The following is a 19,006-nucleotide window of genomic DNA, read 5'->3' as shown; positions in this document are numbered from 1 at the left end:
AAACCAAAAAAGAGAAATTGGAAAATATAAAAAAAAAATTTACATTTTCAAATAGTGTTTAAAATAGACTTAAACTATAAAGAACTGTTGCAGTTTTCGTCAAAAGAAAAGGTGTTTGACATAAAACTACAAGAAAGGCGTAAATGAATCCAATATTGTGAGGTTTCCTCTTCCTAAAATTACAAAATATTCCCTGTAAGAAGAGAGCTTCAAGAAAATTATTTTTTTGCAAACATTGTGAATTGTCAGTGTTAGCGAAATTTATTCAAAGCACAAAGACTGTGCTAACTTTATGAAATGCTTAGCTTACACAATGAAGCCTGCGACAAATTGAAAGTCGGATATGCAAATGTGAACAAAGTTAGTCTTTTGAAAAAGTAAACCGAATAAGAAAAGAAATAGACAAATACTCCACCAAAGAGAAATTGAATACAGTGGATAACAGGACAACAAATGAGATTTATCAATGGAAAGAGAAGATAAAGAAGAGGGAATACTGAAGTAAACCGAATTCGAAAAGAAGTAGAAAACTTAAAAAATACATCAACAAAGAGAAATTGGAAATTGAATACAGATCTCGATAACACATTTGAGTTCCCCCAATTAAAACAAAAACCAAGTAATGGGAGTGGATACCATTAACAAAAATCAGTTTCATCTAAGGAGAAAGAAGGTAAAGAAGACGGAATACTAGGCTATAAGAGATCATATCGGAGCAGAGTAGCGTCATAACAAACCGAAGGAGGGAAAATGCTGCATGGTCTTAAAGACAAAATAAGATCTTTTAATGTTGAAAATACAAACCGAAAATTTAGAAACACAATTAAAAAAAATAAAATAAAACATGCCATAAGAAAAGAAGAAAAAGAAAATGTACAAAAAAATTAAAAGAGTATAAAAATGTAATTGCCAAGTCAAATTGAAATTGATTTGCTATTATCACCAAAAGAAAAGGATAGCCTTGATTATGCTTTTGTACATTTAACATTTTTTGGATTTTAGAGACAGTGGTAAAAGAAAACCTTAAAATTTTAAATATAGAAACTTATACATGTATTATAGTTTTAGAAGTCGAAACATAAGTATAGTTCACATTGCATCAATTATTCAATGTGTTTTACATTTACATTTGGTACTTATGTTGAAAATAATCTTCCCTCAAAAAGTACTTATTAAGCATTATTTTTAACCAGTGAAATGGACATTGTTTCAAAAAATCATATCAATGACGAAGTGAAGAACAAATTTAATATAACCATAGAAATGCATAGAAAACAAAGAGGGAAAAACATTTTTATGGTTTACAGTTCAATACTGGTGAGAAAGTTTTGTCTGCAAGTGTGAGAGGTGTGTGATGGAAAGGGTGAGATAAATGAACCGGTAGATTTTGCATGAGATATTTTACCTGGTATATTCCAAAGAGAGCAGAACAAAGAATTTTAAACTCTTTTAGATTGATTGTTAATTTTATGTAAATTTATTACAGATCCTTATTGTTTATAAGCAAAAGAGTTCAGAAACATTTTAGATATGGACTCATATCTGTCATTTAGGGATTTTATGTTTTTATTGTTTGTAGAAAACCCCAATGTAGCATTGAATAATGAACGTGAACGTTCACCTTTTTATGGTCCATATTTTTATGACGATGTTTCTGATTTTTACTGAAAACTTGGTTTACGATGGTCGTACCTGGTTTTTTTTAAAAAGCGTTTTTGTAATGTTTTAACAACACAAAGTTGCTAAACTGTCTAGTGAATTTTTAACTGAAGGGAAGTATTTTAATACTACTGCAAGTGATTTACAAGAATGCCAGTCATGTTTTACAATAACAACTTGAAAGAATAATGGGACAGTAAGATTATAAATTGGAAGCAGCTTCCACATATACTTACAATAAAACAGAAGATTGACTGAGAAAAAAGATTCAAAAGAACAAATTTGGACCTTACTAGCATTATTAAACATAGGCAACGTTCATATGAACATAACATATCCACATGCGTTAATGGTACTAAAGACCTTGCCTTCCAAAATTTAAACTTAAAGACGTTACCAGTAATTCAAATAGGTGATAGCTGCTGTTAAGATCATATGGACAAGTACATTACCACCGAAACCAACTCATTTCGTTCCTGTTGAGTCATCAACATCAATGGTGTTACATAATGACAGGAACTTCAACTTTAGATTTAAAATGAGCCACAGGAATAAATGAACGCCCAAACCTGCCAGATCACCATCGCCTCCTCGAAATACAACAGTACATATGCATACGACACCAACATCGTCTCCTTATTCGTTGCCATATTCCTACCACTGATCAAACTGTATTCATACCTGTTTCACCATCGTCTCATTGACAAGGGACTGAGAAGTCTAAGGTACCAAAGACAACAAGACATGTGCCTACATCCATCGTCGCTATCGTCGCCATCGTCTCCTTATTCGTTGTCATATCCTATCGTGAAGCCATATTCTTCACCGTCAACATAAGCGACTCTCATTTTCCTCCGAACAACCAAAAAGCTCCGAGATTGTACCATTACCTCTGACATCTCCATAATGTAGCTCCGAATCATCATTCAATAGGTCAAATAGATATTGCATCTTAGAATGAAAAGAAGAAAAGAGACTTTTTACAAAACCCACATGCAGAAGTCGAAGAGTCACGCACCGTCCAATTCTTTTCAAACAACCGTTTCATGACGATGCCGATAAAGCTGTTTCTGCATCAGATAAACCACTAATACACAGAAGATCCCAAATGAACATAAATCCCCAATGTCTTCCTCTTAAAATAAGCAAACAAGTGTGAAAAATTTGAGTTTTTAGACGATTGCTGTGCTTGGGGGCACTCAAATAGGGTGCGAGAAGAAACTTCACTCGAAGAACATTTGATCCACTGGAGCCAAAACCAGACGAAGACACCATCGTTAAGTGCCATTGGTATTGCGTCAAGAAAAAGAAACAAAATTAGATTTTAAAACAGCTTTAATGCTAAATGGTAAATAGGTACATGAACATTGTTCGTAATTTGCAAACTATCGAGGTCCCTGTAGGTTACCGATATTTATTCTATTTATGCAATGCTTGCTACATGTACCTTCATACATGCATTTTAATGTTTTAAGTTCAGCTCTAATCTATCACGCAAATGCAAAATGATATAAGATCAGGGCATGTATTAATTATTTTTCATTAAATCATCATATATATAATTATATAATTCTCTTTTTTACGATACAGGAGAGAACATATATAGGCATCTTACCAGCTGTTTGATCCAATTCATATATTCTTAATATACTTGAATAAAATATTAATCAAATTGAATCTATGTAAACACATTAGAGATATGTCAGTTTCTCTATGACTATCTCTCAATCATCTCAAAATTTATATACTATTATGATGATGAAGAAATTTCAGGAATGGGTCTTGGTGTTAAGAGACCTTTCAGTGTGTCTGGAACTGGTGGACTACTTTCTAGTGGTTCTGACTTCTTGTAATCACTCTGAGTTGCAATTGTCCAAGAAGTCTCAGGGTTTTGAGGAGTCACTATATTTATAACACGTCTGAAAATAAATCCATTAAGGTGAATACATTCTGTGACAAGAAACAAAACTCTGGCTGCATGGATTAATAACTAATACAAATGTATTCCTTAAATTAAATTATCGCAAGACGAGTTCTGAAGTCCAAAAGTATATATAATAAAGTATTTGATAATGATAACAAACTTATTGAATCTGTAAACGTTATTTCCAAATATATCCTTCAACTTTTCTTCCCTAATAATTTCTAACATATTAGCGTAGTAAAACTGAGAGGAAAATGTAATTTCCTGATGTTCTACTGAATTCGAAAGTTGAATTCTTTTCCCATTCGTCTCCCTCACCCTCCCACCCCCGGACTTAGCAATGACCCTACCAATTCACTATTATACAATAATGAGAGTCATAATGATGTAAAAACATACACGTTCATCAAGCATGGGTGCAGAGGTCTCAATTTTTCAGGGAGGGAAAATCTGGAATACCCTGAATTTTCCCAACCCCACAAAGATAAAATCATGTCATTGAATCAATATGCTATTTGCATACCGAACATTATTAGAATAAAATTATTTACCCTGATTTATGTGGAATGTAATCCAAGGTATTCCTTCTATTCCTAACATCTAAAATGTATTCACTATCCCTGTAGTTCCTAAGATAAGAATAGCCTTCTGTTGTCTCGTTGATAAAGACACACATTTGTCCATAGAACCAGAACTTGACATAATACACACCATCCGCAATCTACACAAATAAAACAAACTAGACTTTGACCCGTGCGTGCACGGGTTGACATTGCATATTGGACATTTACGAAATAGGTACATCGACACACTTTATTATTGACATTTACAAAAGAAAGCTATAAGCCTACAATAATGCTATTAGTTTCACTTCACTTTCCTTATTTTGAATAATCTAACTGTGCCTCGGGAAAAGCCCTCACCACAGTTAGAATGCCTCCCTTATACCCGTAATGTATCAAAAAAATTGCAGAATCGCTCCGGAACGATTTTGGAGAAAGTTAATGAAGTTGCCTTGAAAATAACCGTCAATTTCATCACAACAAACCTTTTTGAGACTGCAAATACCTTTCAACTACAAATTTTCATTCATAGAAGGGAATTATAATTCAACATCTTTTGTCCATTTTTACGATAAAACATATTCTATCTTCACTCTCCTAACAAATATAATGTAACTTTTTTGCATGTAATCAAATATTTTTTTGTCATCACGAAGACAAAAGTAAGTACTTTGTTGTAATGTATATTTGTTATTTTATACTTTCTCTCATAAGAAATCAATATGAACAGATCTAGAATATAAATAGCAAAAGTCTAATGAAAATTTACCCGTATTTGTATTATCATTTCTGAGTTTATTCATGCAGATGTGATATTGTGGAAACAAACTAACGATCCCGTTAGCGTGAATGTATTGCACAAGCGCAAGATTGTAAAATCCAAATTAACCAGGTGATTTCTGGGATTTTTTGAGGAATTTTCGTTGATTATTAATTAGCGAAGCTTAACTGAGAAAAAATAAAAACAAATTGGTAATCTTCAAGTACCAATTATGTTTAAAATATATAAAACAAAAGACAGTATTCTTCCGATTTCTCGGTATTAAAGACCAAAAATTCGGGTCTATTATTTTGATATAGTAATACAGATACTAAACATTGAATTTATGTAGATGTATTGTCTTAGAATATACCTAAAAATAGTTATGCTAAGATTATTTTAATGACTATGAGCTTTTTAAAATTTTAAACTTCACTTCTCAGTTCTATAAGTACAAAGTAATATCTTACATTAAATGCGTCGATATCACTGATTTTTACACCATTTTCTTTGATCTTGCTCTGTTTGGCCAATGTAATGAGAGCATCAGCGGAGGCATACATGAGCTCTGGAAAGCTAGAGGCATTGACTTCCTCAACAAAATGCAGCTGGACGGAACTGTGCATGCTTAAGGTGTAACTGACATAGTCTTCTGCCTCAAAATTATTATCTAAAGGGAAATTTGTAAAGTGTTACTGCAACAAATTATGATTTAAATTAGAATTAGGGCAGTATAGTACTTGAATATTATGCCGTAACTCATCATCATACACACAGCAGGTCTTAAGTGCATGCTATGTATCTGAGGTCACAATCAGGCAAAGTGATGCGAAAGTTCAAGCAGGAAAATAGGCAGAGACTGGCTCATAACAGGACATCCAAACCGAAGATTAAACATCAGCCCTGACTGGGGCTTATTTCGTGTTAACATGATAGAAAGACTGTAGATAGATCGTTTCTTCAATAGTGTCTCATCTCTTAAAGAGACAGTACAGCTGAAAACACATGTGTGAATAACTTCAGATTTACCTATTCTATAGTTAGGAAATAAGAAATAACGTTTATTGTAATAGTTGAAATACATGAAAATCCCTTTCACATACTTAACGTAATTATGAGCCTCCAGGAATTCAAGGGTCGTACAAACCTGAAAAATCTTATATTGTTTGTTTGTACCACGTGGACTTTGATTGACAGCAATTGACACGTGCTGAAAACTACAAGATCTTCGTCCCACTACGGTCATCATGGAAAACGAGGTTAAAGCGATTTTCTAAATGAAACACATCCTTACTTACTCGATAATTTATAAATGGTTTACCAATTTAGGTTCATTTTAAAATGAATAGACATAAATATGTCAAATAACCCCTCAAGGGGCCTCATTTATAAAAATAAATTTAGGTTGTATCAACTCCTATGATAAACACGAAAAATACATGCTTACAAAATAATAATTGTGGTTATTTTAAAAACTTTGAACAGTTATTACCTATAAGAAGTAGAAAAGACATCTTTTTATCAACAAACCTGTCCAGGAGATTCTTCGCGAGCCCTGCATGTGTTTTTGTTTACAGTAAATACGCATGCGTAATAGTAGAGAAGGCTGAACCCCGAACAGGTTGCGATGTATTTACATGTATGTGATAGGTTATACGTAATTATTAATTTTAATGAAATAATTAGATTATATTGCATTGAGAACATTGTAATTTTCTGAAAGTTTATACATTCATGAGTAGTACAAAAATACCGAACCCGATTGGAAATTTTTTTCAAGTCGGTTTTTTGATAAGATGCGCCGTACTGCCTCTTTAACATACACAAGTTATCAAAATAATATTGTACTAACTTTGTGAAGGTGGTAAAGTATAATTGAAGTAAAAAATTGTTATGTGTACTAATAGTTCAAAATATACTGGTAGGAGGAAAATGAAGTTGAGCATAACAGTACATGTAGTACCGGTAGGAGAAACACCGCAGTTTAAAGTTATTTTCACTAATCTTAATGAGTTATAATTCTTTACCTTCATTAGTGTCAATCAAAAGGTTCTTACAATTCAATTTTCATAATAATATTAAAACAAACATCTATTAAAAGCAAGAAGAGTCCCTTAACATGAACCAGATAAAAAGCCTTTCACTAACTTGTACAGCTTGCAATTTAAGACTGACCTTGTCTTAACTTTCCGAATGAAAAACAGGCCACTGTGTAACTACCCTGGGTAAGGTCTACATTACAGGTTGTCAGGCTTCTGGCCCGCCTCTTACTGTAGCTCATGACTTCTGAAAACAACGGGGCTGTCATAAACGGATGTCCAGAACCGTCGTCTTGGTTTCTAAGCACCATAATCAGTAGATCTGTGAAGGCTTCTATCTTTAAACCCGTTCCTCTGAAAATTATAATATCAGTAATTGCATTGTTTCAATATTGAAACTAAGTATTAAATACATATATATTTCATTTGGAGGATAAATTTATGTTTATGACAAGGTCTTAAATTATGGCAAAGAACAAGGCCATTATACGGCATTCTTATGCTGAGTGACCAAAAAAATTCTCAATGATATCTTATGCCAGTTCAGGTTATGGTTGCTTCGTATTCAATTATAATTTATTTCTATTTGATACTTTGCTTTAAATAATACTAAAAATTTGAAATATAAAGGAACAAATTAACCAATGTTTGGGTTTTTACTATTATATTTATGTTTTTAATAAAAAATGTCAAATTTTTATTAATTCCATTCATTATACTGGTATTCTTCAAGGAAGATCACCATGTTTTAAACATCTATTTACAAAGGTTTAATTACCTCATGCTTTTCTGAAATAGTCCAAGTTTTAGTTTGGTGTCATTCACAAGTCTAAAGGAGTAGTATTTCCACTCCTTACTCAAGACAGGAGGAAACACACCTTTAAAGCGAGATTCAAACCATCCTTCATCTGTTTTACAGACAGACAGGCTATTAAAGTATCTGAAAACAGAATAGAATAACCAAATATTGAGATGTGGAAAAAGCTGCAGTCTGATAGATAAAATCTTTGAAACTAATAGCAAGTCAAGTAGAGTTTTACATATAAAATCAAAAATTTACTTTATAAATTCATCCTCGAATGAAATCCAAAATTCTCCTGTTTTAAGGTTTCGTAACAATCTTTTCTTCTCTTTCTGAAGATCAACGTTGCTTGTCAAACATCCAGTGATACAGTGCTTATGGTCTGAACATGTCCACAGTTTCATGAGTCTGTTGTTTAAAATTATTCAGAATTAATTTAATCTAAATTTGAGAGAGAGAGATAGAGAGAGAAAATGTGTGGAATATCTTTAAAATACTGTATTTGTTATCAATACTGAGAGAAAGAGAGAGAGAAATACTTTGTGTCATTCATCTCCTGAACTTCAAGAACAGGATAACAATGAGAGGACTCCAGTTCCCCCTGCTGTAAATCTTCTGGGGTACTTATTCCTATCAAATACCTGGATGATTCATTAAAAAAATCAAATATCATCAAATTTCATACTTTTAGAATCTTCAAATGAGGAAGCATGTATTTGCTTTGATTCTATAAACATCTTAAACAATACACAACAATATACAATATATATAAAAACAATATACGACTGAAATGAAACAACCAATGCAAGAAGCATATTTTCTTATCAGTAGAAAAGATCTAAGACAAAGTTTTTGTCAGCGAAGAAGTTCATTTTTCTTGAACCCCCCCCCCCCCCATTTTTTCACGTACACACGTAACCCGAGGCACTGTCTCAAAGTGGCATACAACATATTAAAAGATGTTTGGTACTTATCACTATCTATGAAAAAATACTCTTTATGGAAAAATAGGATTGCATATGCAGAGATGCAATAAAAACAGAGTTACTATGGCAGTCTAGACTTTACCTAGAGGAATGCCAAGCCTTCAATTCAGTCCAAAGTTTGTCAAGATCTAATTTAAGTTTGTTGTCATCTTCCTTCTCCTCATCAGATCCTTTAAATAAAATATAAACCAGAAATATCACTAAGCCAGGGGGCCCAACAAGTGGCCACACTTCATAATTTTTACATTCTTTTAAGTTGGTGTCTATTCAATATTGTGGAGGATTTCTCCAGTTAAAACTGTTGGTAGTTTGCATTATCATTAAAAGTCATATTCTGTTAATTATGACAGATGTTGTGCTCACTGAGGACTATACATTATCTGACAAAATAGACAGTTTCAGTCTTATTACTTTAAACTCTGTCGGTATTTGATTCACGGGCAGGGCAGCTGTTGACCTACCTTTGAGGTCAATGTGTTCACATGGCTCCCCTGTAAGCATGGCCAGGGACTCTACCACTAGACCAGAGTGCAGTGCTTCATACCCTCCATAAAGTTTAGCTGCCGCCTTTTCTAACAGCATTACCCACAGCTGTTTGTTTTGTGACTAGAATCAGACATATGACTTTTTATTCTAACACTTTTACAACATAATGCTCCCATTAGATATATATTTTGAAGAGAAGACAAGATGCGGACCTAAAGGTATAAATTAGGCGCTTACATGAAGTGTATTTTTGAATGAATCTCAGAAAAAAATGTATTTCTTTGGCATAATTAAACATACATACTCTAGAATATTTCAGATTTCCTTTTTTATCACAGGGAAAGCGGTCATCAACAATCACAGTCTTCCAGTTTCCATCTTTACATAGGCGAACTTGATACAAACCCTCCTCACAAAAACTCTCAGTGATGAAAATGTCTTTCAGAAGTTCTTCTTTCTGAGACAATAAACTTACTGCACACAGAAACCTGTCCAAATATAATCAGGAAGTGAAATCTACATATTACAATTTTAATACAGTCTATGGAAGCAAAATCCTTATACCCTTATAAACAAAAAAAGCTTTATATGTACAATGGTTACAGAAAAAGAATTATTTTTATTTTTTAAATTTTACTGTTGTATTCAAACTTATCCCCTCGTGAAACTCCTTTCAATACACTGAATAAAGGTTTATTTGTCATTGTTTTTCGTCCCTTAGTGTTAATATTTCAAATCATTATCACCACAAAAAACATGCTTGGCAAGCACAATGACTTCCAAAGGAAATAACGTGTGTTTTATAATCATACCAGCAGTTTTCTGCTGCCCCCTGTATTGCATCATCTGGGCTTGGGTTCCTAAAGATTTTCCAAGATCCTTTTCCTCTACAGCTGTTGTCCTCAATTTGGCCTATTCTTATCCATCGCTCTTCATCTCGTTTAGGGTCATTTGAAGCAGGAAAACTCCTGTCTTCATAATGAATATTATTCTACAAGTGGTTAGAGAGCAACATTAATTTAATCAATTTAAAAATGATATAGAAAAAATGCTTTTTTTTCTTAATTAGTTTTACTACTTTGAATAATTCAGTTTGTTTTAAATTAATCTTCTTTACTAATTAAAGATTCTTCAAATGACATCGTGTTTCGCTGATTAAAAAACAAATAAGGAAAACACTCTTTATACAATATGTGTAATATATTTGTGATTTCATATCCATAAAGGTATCAAACTTTAAGAAATTAAATAAATAGCTCTCCCACAGAAATTAGAACACTATTTCAACATTCCCTTTTTCAAGTTCTAAGTCCCTATTTATTAAACGAGTTCATGCATTAGCAGATATATACCTAATTGTATTTGTATGTTAATATTTATCCTTATTTTACAACTTTAATATATTAAACGCCATGTACTAAATTTACCTCTTTGCAATAATCTGTAATGTTTCTTGCAATATCCCTTGCAACTTTTTTCTGCTTATCCCGTTCGTCCTTCACTTTTAGACTGTGACCTGCCTTGAGCCTGCTTCTGTTGAGGTTCTTCCTCTTCCTTCTATTCTTAATGTTATCTTCATCACTCAATTCCTTTTTGGTTTGTTTACACATCTTACATTCAGTACTTTGATTCCCACTCATGTAGCAGATCTTACAAGTCCATCCACTACTATTGACTGTTTCAATCCCTCCTTCTTCGCCGACATCACAGTTTATTCTATTTACTTGATCATCACCAGAATGACTAGTTGCTCCATCCAATGCTTCTTTTGAATTTTGTTCCTTTCTTGTGCTGCCTACTTCTTCATCTTTTTTCTTATTAAACCATCTTTGACATGTTTTGCATTTTTCTCCTTGGTCCACCTCGTTTTTACACTTATGGCACATCCAGTTTGACTTAGATGCCTCTGAAATTTTAAAATTACTTACAACAAACTTGGATGATTCATTCACTCAATTTTTATTTCCTTCCATATGACATTGCAAGAATATTACATTATACATATGCAGGTATAAATGCAACTCAAGCGTTGCAACGTTGATAAAAATCATAATATATTTATAACTACCGTTATTTGTAAATATATTAATACATGTATATGCATGCATATGTGTCCTTTGAATTAGAGCTAGAAAAAGAAAAGTAACTGCAAAAAAATTGACATTTATTGGAATTGTACATATTACAACTAATACAAATAGAGATTCATTATATTGTCAACAACTTTTTGGACAATTTCATTTCGTTGATCAATTAACAGAACAATGAAATCCACGAAAATTGGTATTTAAGGAATATTGATGAAACCAGAGCAATTTAACAAAGACTCACTATGCTTAAATAGCTTATTAAACATCTCCATCTCCAGGAAGGTTCCCTTACTCTAATTCATCAAATCCATCTTTCTGTTTCATTCATCACCGTTTAGTCCAGTGAGAAAAACACTGCAAAAAGAGGTTAAAACACCGCTATGATGGGATTCCCTTGTTCCAGTCTAGAATTTTACCTGTGACAGTCCGATATTAGTGAGCTTCTTAATATCAGACGGTTACCAGTGGTTGCGGTGCTGATATCCTTCAAAATCGGACTGTCTCAGGTAAATCAACAATGAAATTCAATAGCAGAATTTTAGTACGATATATACCTCAAACAATTCTGTATGAAAAAATATCAGACAGACAGATCTTGGCCCTCTCGAAACTCTCTGATATTTTTCATACAGAACTGTTTTCAGCATATATCCATTATACTTAAATACACTGTATGTTCCCTGTACAGACATTCCTTAAAAGACAACAAAAGGCATAGTTTCCCTTTCTTTTCACCCCTGGCAGATCAAAACAATCTGCATTCTAAATCATGCACATTTACAAGGATTGAGGCAAAAATGATATTTTGTGTTGCCCAGTTTTTATTGTGTAGTGTGTGACAGTTACAATACCATTAGAAATGAAAAACAAAAAAAAATTAACTCAAATTATAACACTGCCTGTTTAGTATTACTGTCATAACTAACCCCTCAATATGCTATCTCTTAAGATCACATCATCACCTGATAAATATTTTTATATTCTATAGTATATTGAAAATATTTATATTGTTTCATTACGTGTACAATAAATTTTCTGGAAGCTTTCCTGGAAATCACAGCTTATTTTTGGAATATTATAAATACATTTTTATTGCCTTTCACTATATAAAACAGTTTTATGCTTCTTACTGACAGAATATACGTGTAGTTCATATTCTTCATTCTATGACCATTTCATAAAGATTAATTTCACACCGTGTCCTCCGAGGGATCTATTTACTTTATGTCAACTAATCTTTGATGACATTGCAAGGAACTTTTGAGTCATCTGTATGTGCAAAAGAAGTTTTTCTCAAAGGTTCAATACATTGTCGTATTTTCCTGAAGGCAAAGAGGTAAAAAAAATTCATAAAAGATTTAAACTACCAGCAAGAGCCAACCTTAAAACATCTGTTTTATTGTACTTCATGTATACTAGTAACTATAGCCATTTCAATCATTTATTATTTACTGATATTTTTAGATACAAAGGGGACGTACCTGATGCCGGGATGGCAAGGGGATGGAAAACTCTAACTAACCCCCCCCCCCCAATTTTTTTCAAATCTATAAACATTCCTCCTTCATTTTTGGCATAAAATGTCACCAATGTACATGTTCTTTGCAAAGAACACACTGCGTCTACTCTGCAGTACTTCTCCCACAATTGTACAGTTTTCTATATATGTGCTGGAGAGGCAAACGCAATAGTTTTTGCTCGGTAAGATTTTATTTTACGTGGCACCCGACTAGAGTAACACAGAGTGAATGATTCCTATCCTCAATCAAAGCGTGTTTACACTAAGGTATAGTTCCGGTTGATTGCTTTTACATGTTTAAAGCTGAACACCGTTCATAGATAGGCACTGTCATCCAGGCCAGGTACCGGTATATAGACCATTCGATTTCGTTACACCCGATTTCACACCTGAAATTCGTGACTGACATGTATTCCTTTCGTGGTCATTGGATTTTATGCATTTCTTTCTTATTTTATGCGCACACTCTGTAAATGATGCATTGACCTGTTTATTTATAACGTGGTATGGGATATCTGTTGATAATAATGTGGTTTAAAGTACATTTTAATTAGAATACTATCAACGATTTAAAATTTTCAAAGAACTAATTATGATGTTAGTCAAATTTGGTCCCCATAATTCGCTATTTATAAAGTGATTCAGATACACTAATTTGTTGTGTTATTTTATTAAAAGAGTTGACATAAAAAATGTTTTTCACCTATTTATTTGATTTATATGCACTCACTGGCAGTATATGACGTCAGAAGTGACGCTATTTTTATGATTCAATCAAAATCAGTCAAAAATTGACATTTTTCTTATCTTTTTCGAATGGGAAATATAGAGTGCCTCTTTGAACAAGAACGACCTTTTTGTCACTTATAAGTACTGGAGAGATACATGGTGATAATATTTTGTTTGTTCAAGCAGTCGCTCAACGTTTCCTTAAAGAAAAACTGCTTCAAAACAAGCCGTTTTATGCTAAAAATAAGAAAATGGCGGGAAAAGGTAAATTTTATGATGTCATATTTTTAAATTGTGGTCACTAAAATCAAAATGAAAATTATGTAAAAACTTCAGATGTATATTTGTACAAATAAAACAAAGAATTACAGTAAAATGACAATATTCATTTAAGGGGGCCATTTTAGGCTCAAACCATATATAGTCCTTTTACAATATTGAATTTAAAAAAAAATAGCTTTTGAGCATATTTCGAGAGGTAAAATATGTAAAACTCATGACTTACAGATTCCTTGTAAACCCTCTAACCCACTGCGCTACGCTGTTGATAATATTGGGAAAGAAACTACTTACATAATTACACCTTATTTTATTGCTTATTTGATAAACAATGCGTCACAACATTGAGGTTTCCCATACCTAAAGGGGATGTGCGGCCATCTTATATATCTGAGAATAAAAATGTAAACATTTCTTGAATTGGCTTGATTCTGCACAAAACTAGCCAAAACTGTTGTCTAAAGATAAAAAAAACCCAATGAATATGAAGTTGTGTATGTTGTTTTATGTGCAAATTATGCATACAAGAACAGAACAGTGCTTTTTAAATCACTTAGAACAGCTGTAGAACTGCGCAGCAGCAGACTTATTTTAAAGATTATAAAATATGAAAAAGTAACAGAAGGGTTCATTGATGTCCTGTCTACAACCATTTGTTGAGAAAGAGGTTTAATTTTGCACATTTATGTAGAAACTTTTCCTCAAAATAGGATACCCTAATTTTATCAGTCGGCGTGGCATCTACAAAAAAAATGCAGGCTTTACTTGAAACTCCCGTGTCTATGACGTTGACGTTATATTTTCATCGAAAAAAATAAACATCAATTCAAAACAAATTGGGATGAACGTGACAGACATCTCTATACCAGTTCCAATTGTTTTATTTAGTTCTTGAAGTATAAAATTAAATTCATATTAGAAGTAGGATATATAGGGGTCAAAAAAATTAATTCCCTTAAATAAAAAATATACATATATTTTTCAATGAAATCATAATTATATATCTCAATGGACACAGACAAAAATATCTCGTGCAAATTGATGGTTTTTGTCTGTGTCCATTTTAAGACTAGGGTATCCTCTTTTGAGACGAAGTTAGTTTAAACAATATTTTCTTTAGTAAATTTCATCATACATATTATAATGACAATATATAGAAGATTGAGAAACAAGCCAAAGGCTTATGTTAATCTCGCTCTCGTCAATTTACAAATGAGAGGTGGGTAAAATTCTCAATCACAATAATATTACACATAAACATTGATTAGGAAAAATGTAGGGAAAGAAAAAAAATGAAAGGCGAGAAAAAAATAGATGGAATTGAGTATTGAGACAATTGTATCAATCCAATAGATAATGTCTATACTAATAGACTAAAGTTACTTATACATGTATTAATATTGAAACATAATGTTGCTTAGTGACTCTTAATAAACATTGTATATCTGTGAACATACACTTACATACAAATATGATATTTAATGTAATACAATAGTTATAGTAAAACAACAGGTGAACTCAGAACCTTTTACTTTCAACAAGAAATTTCTGGACAAGGTAGAAAATATTGTTGTTTTCACTTTCAGATAAATAAGCTTTATCATATAATAATAATTCAACATTGAGAAAATATGGAAGTGTCAGGATTGTATTGATCCTAACTCTGGAATACGTATTACAGTGTAATAAAAAAAGGTCAGTTCTTTCAACTTCGCCGCAAATACAGAGAGGCGAGTCGATTAACTTTCTTTGAACAAATGAATATTAAGACCACTACATTCTAGTCTTAGTTTGGAGTGAAGAGTTTGGCCTATTCTGGTACCTAAATAAAAATAATTTGGGATTTTAAACCTACTGGTATGTAAGTATGTCTTAAAGCAGTGTAATGAAGGATTTGATTGCACATTTTGGGGTAAAGCATTCCATTGTCTTATTGTAGCTGGGAAGAATGAATTAAAATAAAGCTTAGTTCTTGTATTGATTTCTCGCAGTGGGTGCATTGTTCTTGTGTTGTAGTTATGTCCTTGAGTTTTTTGTGATTGGATGATAGTAGATAAATAATTAGGAGCCATATTGTGAAATATTTTGTGAAATTGAATAAGACGATAATTTTCCCTACGTTTCGATAATGGTTCCCATCCCGTTTCTGTATATAGCAGATGTCTGGATGCCAGTCTATTCCCTCCCGTAACTATTCTGGCTGCTTCCAATTGTATACTTTCAATCTTATTGACCAATTATTCTGGTATGTTGTCCCATATAATGTCTGCATATTCTAAGACTGGTCTTACAAAGAAAAATACAGTTTTTGCAAAGATTTCCTATCAAGAATATACTTGAGTCTTCGCATCATACCAAGGCGCGAATAGGCTTTTTTAACTGTTTCGTCTACATGTAAATTCCAAGACAAATTACTACTAAGAATAACTCTTAAGTGTTTATGGGTTTCTACTTCTTTCAGGTGAACATCATTAAATATTAGGGAGGGATGGAAGACGATGTTACAACTTCAATAAGCAAGTTTTGACTTTTTTCTCAACAAATGGTTGTAGAGTGGACACTAATGACCTTCTTCATATTTTTTAGATTTTTAAATCTTATATTTGAGCCTGTAGCTGCGCAGTTTTAAGTGATTAAAAATGCATTGGTCTGCCCTTGTATGCGTTATTTGCATACAAAACAACATGTTGAATGTCATATTTATTGCTCTTGTATCTCTCGACTACAGTTTTAGAAAGTTTTGAACAGAACAAGCCAGTTCAAGAAATGTTTACATTTTTCTTCTCAAATGTAAACGATAACCGCACTTCCCCATTAATGTTAGTATTCTTCTGGCCTGACAAAAGTGCAAAAAATTTGATAATTTCATCGCAACCGAGTAACACGGCGAGGCAAGATGTATGTCCACACACAGGTGGGACCTCTTCAGTGAAATACTTTAAACTCGTAAGAGGTCTGTGGCTTATCTAGGGGTTGTACAGAGAGCGATGAGAGAAAAAAATATGGCGGACAGTGCCTATTTCCTTGTCGAGCGGTGTTTTGCTTTAAAGTTTACTACAGTAAACATATCGTAAACTATTGGTTACTTTTCGTTAACTATTAATAGTTTACAGTCGAGAAACTACTGTCCGTCATCAATGTTTGTGGCTTTCTTGGGGTAACCCCTGCCGACGACTTTACATCCCAATGAACGTATATATATACAAGCATTTGTTAAATATCAATTAAAATTATCCCGAACTTGTTACGAACGAAATCACGTTCCCACGAACCCAGAACATTTCTGGTACCCACGAACATTGCTCACCACTAATAAAAATGATTCCACAGTATGTAAAACTCTATTTAACGGTTGTAAACTATATTAGTTGTTTACGAATGCTAATCAAACCTTATTTGCCTGTAAATAAACGATAACAATAGATTTCGCTGACAAATATAGATTCACACCTGAAAAAATATACTGAAGATTCCTAAATAAATGCGAGGAAATAATTTCCGCGTAAAATCGCGAGGAGCCATCAGATAAGCTATGGTGTGCTATCGCAAATGATTTTATAGTTTACTAGTACACCTCTAAAAACATAGATTATCGCCTTAACGACGGTTTATAGATGTGAAATATTGATTAACACAGGCAAATTTTGTTCGGAATAACTTCACTGTTAACACAGATAAAAACTCTTAGAAAAATAGAAATAAATATCTAAAAAATATAAAACAAATAACTGCTTTACCCGTTTCTTGTTAGCACTGACTGTGTACATTAAAACTGGTTTTTCTTGTGTACTTTCGGTTTGTCTGCATGTAGAAGCCGTATCTTATCTGTCTGGAAAATAATTTGGTCCCCTTTACATTTAAATCATTATTCAGAACCTATCGTAATTACTCGGACATTTCTGCACGCAAAAATAACTTTATTTTTCGCTAGCGAAAATGGCTACGATCGAGGTTACGATTGTATTCAAAACAACGCACAACCTAAGGAAGAAATGTACATACAACGCGAAAAAGTAAAGGGGCATGGTCACGATTTTGGTCAAATTCTATTTTTTTTTATTATTTACAATGCTTTAGAAACGCATTTCTAATTATCAAATAAAATTCTTTGTCAAGGCTCGTGTCCTGGTTTTGTTTATATAGGTTTAATATAGCAGTAAACAAATCTTTTTTTCCAGCTTACATTTGCATATCTTTTTATTTATTTTAAACATAGCTAAATAGTTCCCAACGTTTAACACATTTATTTTAGGTTTGAAACTGAAATTTTTACTTCAACGTTCAAAATAGATTTGTTTACATAGCAAAGAATTTCAAGTTCTGTAACTCGCTTAAAACTCAACAAATGACACTCAAATTTCGGTTCCCTATTAAAAATGCCTTTCAGAAGCATTGTAAATAATAAAATCGGAAAAATAATTTTTGACCAAAATCGTGACTATGCCCCTTTAATTAAGGGCACTGTGCGTTTTTTTCCTGAAATGCTCTTTACCTTCATACATATATTTATCATTTCTCACTCCAATTTAAAATATATGTCTAAACTTCAGGGGGTATTTTCATTAATGTTTATGATCTTTAAGCATTTTGATTCTCATAAATTATACTGTGGTTTAATTATTTATACACTAATAATCATGTAATTCTCCTTTTTTTTTTTTTTTTTACAAAAAGTCACAATTTATATTAAATGAAATATATATTTAAATATTTATAAATAAATATGTATCTATATAAATGACCGTGTTTGAGTCTGTGTTTTAAAAAATGTACTACCGCAAAGCTTAAAGCTGCTTGGTCCGATTTTTTTGTAATTACATTTTTTTCATACAAATCATTTACCTTAGAAAGTTATGGACTTTCTCCTATTTACACCAGCAGAATCAGTCTCCTTTCAAAGTTAGAAATATTCAAAGTAAATAAAAATAATTTCTCTTTGGGCAAACGAAAAAACAAACCAAAATGCATCACGGGAATGTTTAGAAAAGGAAACCACTTGGTTTCGTCCCCCGAATGATTGGGGCTATTCAGCCCGCATGCAATGCATCGATTGTAAAGAAAGCAGACTTTAGAAATATTACCGAACAAAACGTACACTGATGTTTATTTGTAATTTGTCTTATCATTTAGACCTTTATTTAAAGCAATGTCAAATTCGTAATACAACTAT

The 19,006-nt window shown here is 32.5% G+C and overlaps 1 protein-coding gene across 2 annotated transcripts; it reads right to left on the bottom strand.

The window, feature by feature from the left end:
* Positions 1 to 2,957: 2,957 nt before the first annotated feature.
* On the bottom strand, positions 2,958 to 17,701 carry LOC128191504 (calpain-15-like). 2 transcript variants are annotated; one of them, XM_052863604.1, is made up of 15 exons: positions 17,574 to 17,701; positions 11,551 to 11,663; positions 10,647 to 11,125; positions 10,032 to 10,210; positions 9,524 to 9,707; positions 9,195 to 9,339; positions 8,816 to 8,903; positions 8,287 to 8,388; positions 8,006 to 8,155; positions 7,724 to 7,885; positions 7,082 to 7,299; positions 5,377 to 5,576; positions 4,135 to 4,304; positions 3,414 to 3,578; positions 2,958 to 3,225 (listed from the first exon to the last, which is right to left on the bottom strand). In XM_052863604.1, exons 2-15 carry the CDS (start codon positions 11,579 to 11,581, stop codon positions 3,222 to 3,224), a joined length of 2,277 nt encoding a protein of 758 aa, XP_052719564.1. In that variant the 5' UTR covers positions 11,582 to 11,663; positions 17,574 to 17,701; the 3' UTR covers positions 2,958 to 3,221. The 2 variants fall into 2 exon arrangements, with proteins under 2 accessions (XP_052719564.1, XP_052719563.1); XM_052863603.1 differs by having other exon boundaries at positions 2,958 to 3,578.
* Positions 17,702 to 19,006: the final 1,305 nt, after the last annotated feature.

Source organism: Crassostrea angulata, chromosome 7 (genome assembly GCF_025612915.1).
Source record: "Crassostrea angulata isolate pt1a10 chromosome 7, ASM2561291v2, whole genome shotgun sequence".
Lineage (NCBI taxonomy): Eukaryota > Metazoa > Mollusca > Bivalvia > Ostreida > Ostreidae > Magallana > Magallana angulata.
The sequence above is the reverse complement of the archived record's forward strand: the minus strand, read 5'-3'. Positions and strand labels throughout refer to the sequence as shown.